The sequence below is a fragment of the Xenopus laevis genome, chromosome 6L, assembly GCF_017654675.1.
Source record: "Xenopus laevis strain J_2021 chromosome 6L, Xenopus_laevis_v10.1, whole genome shotgun sequence".
Classification (NCBI taxonomy): domain Eukaryota; kingdom Metazoa; phylum Chordata; class Amphibia; order Anura; family Pipidae; genus Xenopus; species Xenopus laevis.
The window spans coordinates 150757200-150770006 of NC_054381.1; the positions used below are offsets into that span (position 1 = coordinate 150757200).

Genomic DNA, 12807 nt, shown 5'->3' on the forward strand with positions numbered 1-12807 from the left:
CATGGATGCAAAGATCCGCTCGTTTGGCAACATCGCCAAACGAGCAGATCTTTCCCCGATATGGCATTAACAAACATGGCTATAATCGGGTGTAATCTGATTGTTCGGCCGTATGGCCGAACGATCCGATTACGATGTGCCGTGGGCTCCGGCGGGATCGGTCGGGTCAAAATCAAACCTGACCGATCTCCGCCGGACAAAAGATGTCGGCACACGCAACACGATCCGAAAATCGTACGAATCCTCTATTCGTACAATAAGATCTGTGTGTCTATGTGTCTATGGCCACCTTAAAAAGGATAGGTAAACCTTAAAGGAGAACTGAAGCTAAACTAAGTAAGTAGCTAGAAATGTTTTACATTATGTTTTGAGCTTCTGTAACAGCCCAAGGCAACCACAGACCTTTGGAGACACAAATCTTTTCTGCTAAAGATGCCCCAGTAGCTCCCCATCTTCTTTTCTGCTGATTCACTGCACATGCTCAGTGCTGCTGTCACTTACTGAGCTTAGGGACCCACTCACAATATACAGTACACATAGAATAGAAATGTCACAATATAAGGCTGATTAGTAATTAATACAGATAATTACTACATGGCAGCACAGAAACCAGTAGCATCAGCTTATATTACAGGGAAGCTCATTTTCTGCTGGATAATTAGTAACGAGCCCTAAGCTGAGCTTCTCAACAGCCAATCAGAGCCCACTGAGCATGTGAGTGTCACAGACACTTTCCAAGATGGTGACCCCCTGTGACAAGTTTGAAGTCCTGGATCATTGCTGCTATTGACAAGCTGAAACTTTAGCCTTGTGCAATAAATTCTGTATTTAAAATATGCCATTTTTAGCCACATTGATTTTTAGGGTTTACAAATGTGAAGGTAAAATTGATGAGGGGGCTATTAAGATTTGAGAAAGTTACACATTTTTTTTCCTAACCAGAAAAACATCAGAGCAGCCTCTTTCTTTCTCCTGACAACTTCCTTGACTACTTGGTGGTCAGACTGGTCAGAAAATGACCAGCAGGTGGCGCTGCTGTAACAAAATTCATTGATGTTAACAGTACATGTGTATTGAGATTGGGCTCTTGTTCAGTCTTTAGAGTGATTAAACTGACACACACAAGTAAAACAAGCATAAGAGATTTATTGATACTTAGCTGAGGGACCCCTCCATAAAATGGCTCAGCAGCAATTTCAACATAACCAGGCACTCTGAAGTCCAGGCAGAAGTCAAAGAGCCTCCCCCCAAATGAAGCTTTATATAGGTTTCCCCCACACAGGATATAAGAAGTATATACATTTTAGCAACTAGCATACTATATATGGTAAAAATACATCACTCCTGCACTTAACATACTATATATGGTTAAAATCAAGCATTAAACAGGGTCACATTCCTTGAATTGCTAAAAGTTCTAAACTCCATCTTTAAGGTGTTGCTCTATTTTCTGCTCTGTGAATCACTCGTTTTCCTTACAACATGTAACCTTTAATATCTTGGATTTAAAATAAATAAATAAATGTACATTGCAAAAGTTCTCAATAGCACTCAATTTTACATTTACTGATTTCTAAGTTTTACTTTTCCTTTAAAACAAGCAAAACCTCCTGTGCTTAATAAACACAAACATGCAAAGAAATAATGCTAAACGGTCTCACAACAAACAGCCTAGTTAATTAAAAGAAACTGTTGTTGAAGTCCACTTTACATTCAGAGGAAGATGTTAAGGTAACAAATTAGAAATCTTCAACCGTCTTCATATTATGTGCCATTTTATGAATTTACAAAGAATACTTACGTATTAAGCTGAAGAAATGGACGATTTGGTTTGTTTGGCGTTTTATTAGGTAGGCCATTTTCAAAAACAGATGGGCCTTCATCATCACTATATAACAAATCTTCATCCACCAGGTGACCTGAAGGTTCTAGCAAAATAAAAGTAAATTAGCCACTTTAAAACATTAGGGGACTCATGTACCATAAGTCTAACAAGGGATACTGGGATCAATAGAGAGAAAGGTTTAAACCTTTCCTAGCTGAACTAGCGATCAATTCGAAGAATTTTGACTAGGGATGAACCAAATCCACTATCTTGGATTCGGCCAAAACTCTGAATCCTTCATGAAAGATTCGGCAGAATACCGAACCAAATTCTAATTTGCATATGGAAATTAGGGGTGGGAATGGGAAAACATTTTTTACTTCCTTGTTTTGTGACAAGTCACGTGATTTCCCTCCCCTAATTTGCTAAGCAAATTAGGTTTCAGATTTAAGTTCGGCCGGGCAGAAGGATTCGGCGAAAACCGAATCCTGCTAAAAAAAAAAAAAAAAAAAAAAAAAAAAAAACCCAATCCTGAACCGAATCCTGGATTCAATGCATCCCTAATTTTGACTTTGCTATATAAATACTATTCAATTACCAAGAAGCAAAACTGTGGGTATATAAATAATATGCCAGATATTAGACCAGAGTGAGAATTGCTGACAAAAAAAAGCCCCACCACAAAAGGATTTTAAAGGACACTGTGTAAAAAAAATAAGAATGTACCAGTGCATTATACTCATTTAGATATAGAATAATTGTGCTAAAAAAAAAGTAGTGTTTCAGGCCGATTTATTGAATATTTCTGCAAAAACCCCAATAATCCCTCCCTTCTCTTCCACTTCCTGCTCCCTGAATTCCCAGCCTGTGCAGGGGAGCCGGTGGCTTTCAGCTCACTGCACTGTAGGACAGGAACCAATCAGCAGCTAGCAGGACCTGATAGGGAACTGAAGCATGTCTGTGCTAGTGTGACTGCAGGGCTGTGATTGGCTGTCCCTCTCCTACTGTGCTTCTGGCAGGGACCGTTAGGACACACCCACCCCTCATTTGAAACACAGACAGGGAACAGAGAACATCTATAGGTAGCTCCAATAAAGGGGCTTTTTTTAAAGATAATTTTTAGCACCATGTAAAAGCAACACCGTATATTACTTATAATTGCCTACTAATTGTTTTTTCTTTTCAATTTTCCTATACGTCTCCTTTAAAAGGAGGCCACTCACGAGTAGATAACAGAATAAATCCGCCCATATGCAAAGTAAATACATATTGTATAATTTACATATGGACAGTTTATGTCTAGGGATGGGCACATTTTTTTCACCTTCTTTCGCTGCAGAAATGACGCCCATAGACTTGTATGGTGTTGTGCGTCAAAATAAAAATGATGCGCGTCAAAAATTTTGACACCCATATACTTTAATGGGTGTCAGCAACATTTCGCTGGCGGCAAATTCACCCAAGCCTAATTATGTCTTTCTGAAGCAGCTCGGTGGGGGTGGGGTCAGCAACGCTAAACTGTTTAAAATGGATACATTTCTTATCATTGGCCCTGCTGAGCAGACTTCCCCAGTTTCAGTAAAGGCATGTTATAATGGGCACAATAGTTGCCAATATTCCACTGATGTTGCCGAAAAATGTATCAAATGTAAGTAGTTCAGATTCTGCACCTGGATTACCGAGCTGCCAGACATAAAACCGAAACATTGAATTATTTATTATCGAAAAACGGTGGAAAACAAAACATTGAAAGTAATCGAAAAAAAAAGTCTATTTCTGGAATCCGGAAACTGAAAAAAAAAATATATATTGTATAGGTTAGTTGCAGGTAAAATTATCTGTTCTGTTGGAAAAGGTCGAATAACATTAACAATCCCTAATTGGAAAGCAACTTCCCAGAACTAAGGCATCTAAATGCAGCAATGTAGTTGGACTCATACCGGATTGTTTTTCTTTCTTGATTTCTTCAAGAGCATGAGGAAAAACTTTTGTCAGAGCTTCCAAGACTTTACGAAGCGTGTTCTGAAGAAGCGGCTGGATTATGGGAGACAGTGCTTGCCCGGGAGATACAACGGCTCTCTGGGACGCTGGTACAATTTTCTGCATGGCTACAATAAAGTCTTTAGCAGTAATCTTAATAGAATTAATATCCAGCTGCAATTTTTCTGTTGTGGTATAAATCTGGGGATAACGGCGGCGCAATGAACAAAGAGCTGCTTCTGCGCACACAGACTTTATATCTGCTCCACAGTATCCTATAGGGAAATGAAAGAGTAAGGAGTTAGTTCTTAAATATAAAAAGAAAAAAAAAAGCGCCCTCCATACATTGCCAATAAAGGTATGGGATCCATTATGCAGAAACCAGTAATTCAAAAAGTTCTGAATTATGGGGTGGCTATCTTCCATAGACTCCATTTTAATCAAATTAAAATTTTTAAAAACAAGGTCCTTTTTCTCATTAATAATAATAATAATGATAATAATGATAATAATAAAACAGTAGCTTGCACTTGATCCCAAATAAGATAGAATTAATCCTTATTAGAGGTAAAACAATCCTATTGTGTTTAATTAATGTTTAAATAAAAAAAGTATTCAAAAAACCTTTTTTATCACATTAATCAAGCAAAATTAACTAATTACACTATATGAATTATTTGAATCTTCTTTCCATCAGTCTGGGAATTCATAATTATAGCAAACAATTTAATACAAAGACAAAAAAGAAAAGAAACATTATTTGTGACTGTATAAAACTTCTCCTTGCTTTCTATGCCTTATATAGGATATCCCAGATATATGCTTTTCACTAGGGATAGGCGAATTTTTTCGCCGAAAAAATGACGCCTATAGACTTGTATGGCATTGTGAGTCAAAATAAGATGCACATCAAAAAAATTCCTCCACGCGAATTTTTTTTGACGCCCATAGGCAAATTTTTGGCAAAACGAAACGGGTCAAATTCGCCCATCCCTACTTTCCAGAGTTATAGTTACCACTTAATGTATCCACTTAGAATGTAACCGGGGAATACTTGGTTACATCAGTGTGTAACAGATACAATCCGCCACCTTAATCAACTATTGACACCATTAATTTATAATACCACAATGAATTCTTAAAAACCACCTTATTAATTAAATCAATTTTATGTACCGGTACTTTAAATTAAATCAATTAGATAGATAGTCGCTCCGGATATATCAATTTAATCCATCAATTTTCAAGTGACTTATGCAATTAATTGATACCCACTTAACTTATTCCTCCTTAGGATCTAAAGTGCATGATTTTAAAGTGACCTGTGCAATTAATTCTAATAAAGTTATAAAAATTCTTATAGCACTGTATACGTAGATCAAGTACCCAGAGATTCCTCTTTGAGCAAGGACATAGAAAAGTGAAAAACGTAGAGAGGGTGGAATCTAACTTAATTGTTTTTCTAGTCCCTAGGAGCACCACAAAGTTGGAGAGACAAACTGCGGGACTGCGGTCTCGATTTTTACCTTTCCTATTTCTAAATTGGAAGAGGCTATTGTAACCTATAAAACCGCAAAGCCGACATTTCTTAGAAGAGAAAATAGATTATGTAAAAGTCAGGAAGAGTATTTTTTTTAAAAAAAAATTCGCAATCCCACCCCACCATCCGGTGGCTTGATATAAAATCAATATGAGCCTATCTTTGCCCTAACGCACGATTCGCTATCCACTGCGTTCCATATGAACTGCTCCCACACTCACGAGATGATACAGAACTGACATCGACACGAGTAGTGGGCGGAAGTTACGGAAAGGAACATGCGGCTATAAGAAACGCCAACAAAATCCGAACAAGTAATTGCCTTTTGAAAAAGCGGATAGCGAAACGTGCGTCAGGGCAAAGATAGGCTCATATTGATTCTATATCAAGTAGGGATGCACCGAATCCACTTTTTTGGATTCGGCCGAACCCCCGAATCCTTTGCAAAAGATTCGGCCGAATACCGAACCCGAACCCTAATTTGCATATTCAAATTAGGGATGGGAAGGGGAAAACATTTTTTACTTCCTTGTTTTGTGACAAAAAGTCACGTGATTTCCCTCCCCGCCCCTAATTTACATATGCAAATTCGGATTCGGTTCGGCCGGGCAGAAGGATTCGGCCGAATCCGAATCCTGCTGAAAAAGGCAGAATCCTGGCCGAATCCCGAACCGAATCCTGGATTCGGTGCATCCCTAATATCAAGCCACCGGATGGTGGGATTGATTTTAGAATAAATAATTTATAATGAACTAATTGTGAAGTTGGCGATTAATTCATTTGAACACAAACACAGTCATTGTAGCACTTTATATTTATACATAATACGCTGGATCCTTTTTTTCGATATTTTATTAAACGCATAAGTAATTTTGTATCTATTACACACTGATGTAACCAAGTATTCCCTGGTATCCTTGAGATTATTAACAGTGTTGCAATTAAGTTTACACAGTGGATAAGGTTACATTCTAAGTGGATACATTAAGTGGTAACTATAACTGTGAGAAGCATATATCGGGAAATCCTATATAAGGCATAGAAAGCAAGGAGAAATTTTATACAGTCACAAACACGGTTTCTTTTCTTTTTCGTCTTTGTATTAAATTTTTAGCGATACTCATTGAGTGTCTGGGCATATACCTTTTGTTGGGGAGTTGAACTCTTTTTTTTTTTTTTTTATCAATAAATTATAGCAAGCAGGCAGAAGCCATTTTGTGGACACTGTTATTAAGACAAGTCTTGCATCATCTCAGAATCTTGTTTGTGCACCAGAATGTGGGACCTAATGTCCATCCCCATGTACTGGCTACACAATTAAAAGAGAACTGGGGGAATGTGGGGAGAGCAGTGACATGTAGGAAGTGCTGAATGGAAAGTGAAAGTAATTGTCTGCCCCGCCTCTATGCCTAAGGCATACCTGTATCTAAATTATTTCTACTAGTCAGGTTAAATGCATCCACATGCAGTTTTCAAACTATAGACTGTGTAATCTGGACTAATTCCGTTAATGAACAAACTGCACAAGTCAAGACTAGCAGCCAGGCCCGGCTTTGTGAAAAAGCCACAAAGTCCTGGGCCTAGGGCAGCAGAATTTAAGGGGGGCAGCAAGCTGCCCAAGCACACCCCCATTGGTTAGGAAGCACTGGGGATTCACAGGAGACAGTTTTTAAAATTTTATGTGCACCAATCCCCAGTAATATGAACCTGATGCAGAAAATTTGCATGTTTACACAAAGGAAGGGGAGGAGACGGGGTGATGAATGGGAGGGGGCCTAGAAATGCCAAATAAAATAAATACAGGTATGGGATCAGCTATTTGGAAACTAGTTATCCAGAAAGCTCTGAATTACAGGAAAGCCAACTCAGACTCCATTTTATTCAAATAATCCAAATTTTTTAAAATTACTTCCTTTTTCTCTGACATAATAAACAGTAGCTTGTACTTGATTCCAATTAACATACAATTAATCTTTATTGGAGGCAAAACCATCCAATTGGGTTTATTTAATGTATAAAGTAATTATAAGTGGATCCAAATTACGGAAAGATTCCATATCTGGAAAACCCCAGTCGCGGAGCATTCTGTATAATAGGCTCCCATACCTGCACATTCAAGATGTAAAAAAGCCGAATTGTCTTACCTACACATTTTTCAGACAGTTCTTCCAAAAATAAGTCTGATGGCTTTGGGTTCCATTCCTTCGTGTGAATCTTGAGAATCTCTTTTCTTGCCTTGCGACATAAAAATTTGCAGAAGAGGGATTAGTGAAAGTATTATAACAAAATGTATAAAATGAGGAGGCACTGGATGCAGTGACACTTTTAATATTCACCCTTTGCACTGTATCATCCCATAAGGAGGGAGTCCCTTTTCTACCAGTATTGTCATTGTAAGAATGCTTAATATGTCCGCTTTATCACAATGCAACAATAGTATATGTTGGGCAACAAAGCTTTAGCAGCTGCACATTCTGCCTTCCATATAGAAATACAAAGCTGCACCATAACAATTTACCATCCCATTCCAAAATACATACATTTCACTTATTAGCACAATACACTTACATCTCGATCAGGCAGGGAGAAAAGAAATTCTCGGTCGAAACGCCCTGGTCGTCTTAAGGCAGGATCAATTGAGTCTAGCCTATTTGTGGCCCCAATTACCACAATTTCTCCTCGACTGTCCAGTCCATCCATAAGAGCAAGCAAGGTGGAAACTATAGAACTAAAGAAAATATAATGTGATTTGCCGAGAGAAAATATATTCAATGTCAACAATCCAGCCTCCCTGAGAGAAAATCAACTGTATTTTACAAGGTGTGTGCGCTTTGCTGGCTCCTCTTTGCCAATGACAGTACTGTATACAAACTAATAAAATGCATATGGGAGTTCTCATTGTACAATTAAAAAAAACAAAAAAAAAAACAAATATGCACTGCAGCATTTGTTTCTAGATGTATTGTCTCACCATTAATTTAATGAAAAGGTACCAAATACAGATTGTTTATAGAATTAGATATACCTGTGAATTTGATCCTGTCGACTGGATCTTACAGGTGCCAAGCCATCTATTTCATCAAAAAATATAATGGAAGGGCGCATTTGATAGGCCTATAAACAAGAATTTTTAAATGTTACATTTGATTTAAAGCACCCCCCCTCCAAAATATAAATTTTTTTTTAAAAAAAAAGCTACAGTATAACATGCCAAAATACCTGATCAAAAAGCAGCCTTAGCTGGCGCTCAGACTCTCCAATCCATTTGCTTAGGCAGTCCGCACCTTTCCTCATGAAGAAGGCAACCCTCCTATCACCAATACTGCACTCATTGGCCAATGCCCGAGCAACTAAAGTTTTTCCTGTACCAGGAGGCCCGTAGAACAGACAGCCACTGAAAAAGAAAAAGAATTTCAGACATATTGCCAAAAGCAGCAGTAATCAGGTGAAAAAATAACCGGCAGTCTCACATTAGAATTTTCTTTTCTTCTTTTTTGTGAATTATTTTAGAATTATTGTGTTTTGACTGTAGCCCAAGTTCTTGCTCTACTTGAATAAACAACACGCACACCTGGAAAGTTTATAATACTGGGGTCTATCTACAAAGCTAAAAACAACACATATACGTAACAATGAAGCCAGAATATTCAAATAAACAGAGGCCTAGAGCTCCAACCTGCATGCTTGTGCAATGATGCCTTATATCAGGCATCCCAAAATGCTTTCAAGCATTATCCCCCCCCTCTCTCCGTTCTTATATTTAAATTAAATATGGCCTCAATGATGCCGTTCTGCATCAGATATTTTCTGGGGTTTATTTTTATTACCTCAGAAAAGCAATGTGACAATTGCTTATGAACAAAAAAGCCTATAGTAGAACTGAACATATTAATCAATCAACAGTAAGAATTGTGTTTACCCAATTACATTTTAAAGTATTTCTTCTTTGATGTGTACATGGCACACACAGCTTCTGTTGTGTACATTTGTGATGTACAGCCCTTGTGTCATAAATTTGCCACATACAAGTGATCCTGGGTAAAAACATTTTATAAAGACTAGTGATTGGACGAATCAGACCCGTTTTGCTTTGGCGAAAATTCGCTTAAATGCATTGGTCTATGGGTGACAAAATTATTTTTGACGTGTGAAATCGCGCTACAAAGCTTTGCTGAAAGACAAATTTTTTCACTCAGCTTACGGGCATCATTTTCGCGGTGAAAATTAGAGGAAAAATTCCGTTCATCACTATTAAAGACCGATTAAAAGCAGAAAACAAAAAGGCCATAACCCACTAGGTAAAAGGCTTCAATTAGGTGCTTATATAATGCTGCAAAATGTAACAAAGTATTCCACAACCTGCATAAAATAATGCAGGTTCTGTTTGTTATTTTACATTCTTTATACAATCTTAGAAGGCACCCACCGTGGAGGCTGTATCTTAAATCTTTCAAATATTTCAGGATAAAGTAAAGGGAAAACCACCATCTCTTTGAGAGCAGCAATATGTTTAGTAAGTCCACCAACACTGCTGAATCTGACCTATAAGGGAGAAAAACAAAGTGGCAAATTACAAGACTTAATACAGATGTATTTACAAGGACCACTTCTAAGAACTAAGCAAGTTTGCATTTTGGACAACTCCAAGAAAAACATTGAGGGTGGCACTGCAAATATTTAGCATTTTCTTCATGGGGAATCAGCAGACTGCAGAGCTATTCTTAGGGGGGTCCTAAACTATAGGTTAAGCAGACTTAAATTTCAGCCTCTTTGGATCCTAGCTCAGACTAACCTGAACCATTATACTTTTCTCCACCAACTCCGGTTTCCCTCTATCACTCAAATATTGTTTTTTCCAATGTAATCCTTCTGATGCTAATTCTAAGGCTAAAAAAGCCATATTGCACGTGCGCAGGACAAAGCCAGGTTGTACATTGCAAAAGGGAGTAGGAGCAATTTGTGATGTTATCCAGCTCTTTGGCTAGAACAGGTTCTGAAGGAGGAATTCAGGCCGCAGGAAGCAATTTCAAAGTGTGTTCGTTTTAATTTAAATTTTACAGTTTCAAAATAGCCAGTAACATGTAGGGATGTTTGGAAGACTACAATTTTTTAAACTCAAGGTTGGAGGACACAAACTTTTACTAACAAGAGACAATACAGAACAGTATTCAAAACTGTTAACTTACAGTTGTATCTATTTGCATTGGATCCACATCTGCAAGGCTTGCTCCTATTTTCATTCTGTCTTTCTGAATGCCCTTGAGATCATCTCTTTGCAGATTAAGAGGAAGGCATCTTTGGGATTTTAAGAAAAAAACTATTCAAAAAAAGTGTCACATTTCTGCACACATGCAAGCAAATGAACAGGGTGCACATAGAACAGGCACATTGTCCCAACACAGTCTTTGGGTGTACCAAGAAAGCATGTAGTTACAGAGCACCAATTATGGTGTCACACAACTGTAGGCAAGAAAGCGCAAGTTTCATGGCCTGGAAAATAAAAAGCCTGCTGGCTAACAGACATAGGGTACAAAAAAAGGCAGCGAGATAGAACAGAAGTGCTGCATATCTGATATTTTGGGCTCCTGATCAGGAATACAGGGAGATTTCTGAGGGAGAGGAAACCCAGTAAATCACAGTGTTATTAACCATTTACCTGCAATTCAGATTCCGCCCTAGCAGGTAGGAGGCAGAGTAATCCTGCTAATGGCTTCTTCCCCATTTTAGAAGGGGTGGGGAGCACATGATTTAAGTAAAGTTAGCCCAAATAGGGAGGTGAAAACTGAAATAAGTGGCTGTTAGTAAGTAGTAAAGATGCAGAACCCAGATGAGAATTTTCGGTTCGATCCAATAACCTCTGTTCCTGTAGGGAATGAAGATTTGGCCCATCCCAAGCAGTGCAAAGGAGAAATGTGTATTTTAACAAAGTAATGACATGAAGAAGAAACATACCTGCTAATAGCTTTGTTACGACTCCGATTCATACGCCTCTCAAAATGTTCCTCGTCATCTGATGAAGATGATGTAGAATCACTACTATGGATTGCATGCCTTCTCCTAAATAAAAAAAATAAAATATTTTTTTGCTGGAAAGTAGAATATGTGCTATTAAAGCACTGTATATGAAAGTGGTTTACCAAGCTGTTTTGTTCTTGAGTTGTGCGTTATAAACAGAGAAAAGAGCCAAAATCCCTGTATAATGTCCATAGCCACATTTTTAAATACTTCTATACATTGCACACCTGTGAAATCTGCTAATTATTCCAAAGGTTCGGAATAATTTAGGTTCTTTTGGGTAACGCAGCTTGCAGAAAATGCATTAGCTGAAGGGGTCAGAAAGGGTATGAGAAACCAAACCAAGAAAAACCCTCCACATTTTCTCAATAACTTTGGAGTCCAAAGGTTTAATAGCATGTGGCTAATTAGTCCGTCTTATGTCTGATAGAATAATAAAATGCTGTGGTGGAAAATACCCAGTTCTCCAAAATAAGAGCCATTCTAGTCTGTCATGAAACAAAAAAAAAAGGGGGGGGGGGTTTAAAGTAACACAAAATACATTCACCAGATAGATAGTCAGGGCTCGGATTACCGCATCAGTCTATATGGCTCTTAAAAATATAAGGCTGCTTATAGATGGTTTATAGACTGTAAAATATCCTAACCCCCCCCCCCCCCCAAAAAAATATTGTTTTAGGTCACATTTTAGGGCTTACATGGGATTAAACCAGAGACACTTTTGCAATTGACAGTGGTTTGTTTCTTACATTCTTATACGGGCTGAAGGAAAGCCCAAAAATAAAATCTCTTTTTACAAACCTATTGAGTCGTCTTTTGCAGTAAGGACTTCTTGGTCCAGCAGAATTAAAGCGATGATACCTTCTTGTTGGAGATGCGGAACCAGCATAAAACATACCACTCTTTTTATGGCTCCTGGGTTCTGAAGCATAAAACATTAAAAATTATTAAAGGCATAATAGGAAAAGTGTTTTTTTTTTGTTTTTTTTAAATGCATCAGTTAATAATGTTGCTCAGGCAGAATTCTACACTGAAATCAGTTTCTCAAAAAAAGAGTAGATTTATTTTTATTTAATTTTGAAATCTGACATGAGGCTATTTATTATTATTATTAAAATGTATTTATATAGCACCAACATATTGCGCAGCACTGTAAAGTAAATGTGATTATACAACTAAATCACATGAATTATATACATAGAACATATGGAGTAACAAACATCACAATCAATACCGGTACAAAAAGGTGAAGAAGGCCCTATGAATAGGCATACAGTCTAAAGGGAAGGGAGTAATACACAAGGTGTGGGAGTGGGCAAGATCGAATTAAGTGGGTGACAAATGTGGTATTGTATGTGGTGTTGCGTTTGGTAGTTAAGCAGAGTGAGGGGAGGCTTCTCGAAAGAAGTGCGTTTTCAGAGATTTCTTGAAAGCAGAAAGGTTGGGA

At 37.8% G+C, this 12807-nt stretch overlaps 1 protein-coding gene across 2 annotated transcripts in view; it reads right to left on the reverse strand.

Annotated features, from left to right (window-relative positions):
- Positions 1-12807, reverse strand: part of atad2.L (ATPase family, AAA domain containing 2 L homeolog) — a 59650-nt gene that overhangs the window by 19412 nt on the left and 27431 nt on the right. The window contains exons 8-17 of one of the 2 annotated variants that reach the window (XM_041566629.1): positions 12162-12282; positions 11298-11402; positions 10532-10640; positions 9772-9887; positions 8565-8739; positions 8371-8459; positions 7914-8073; positions 7490-7580; positions 3766-4080; positions 1802-1919 (exon numbers count right to left, since the gene is read on the reverse strand). In XM_041566629.1, coding sequence (XP_041422563.1) covers positions 1802-1919; positions 3766-4080; positions 7490-7580; positions 7914-8073; positions 8371-8459; positions 8565-8739; positions 9772-9887; positions 10532-10640; positions 11298-11402; positions 12162-12282 — 1399 coding nt within the window. Of the gene's footprint in view, positions 1-1801; positions 1929-3765; positions 4081-7489; positions 7581-7913; positions 8074-8370; positions 8460-8564; positions 8740-9771; positions 9888-10531; positions 10641-11297; positions 11403-12161; positions 12283-12807 lie in introns of both variants that reach the window. The other variant, XM_041566628.1, reaches the window with a different exon arrangement.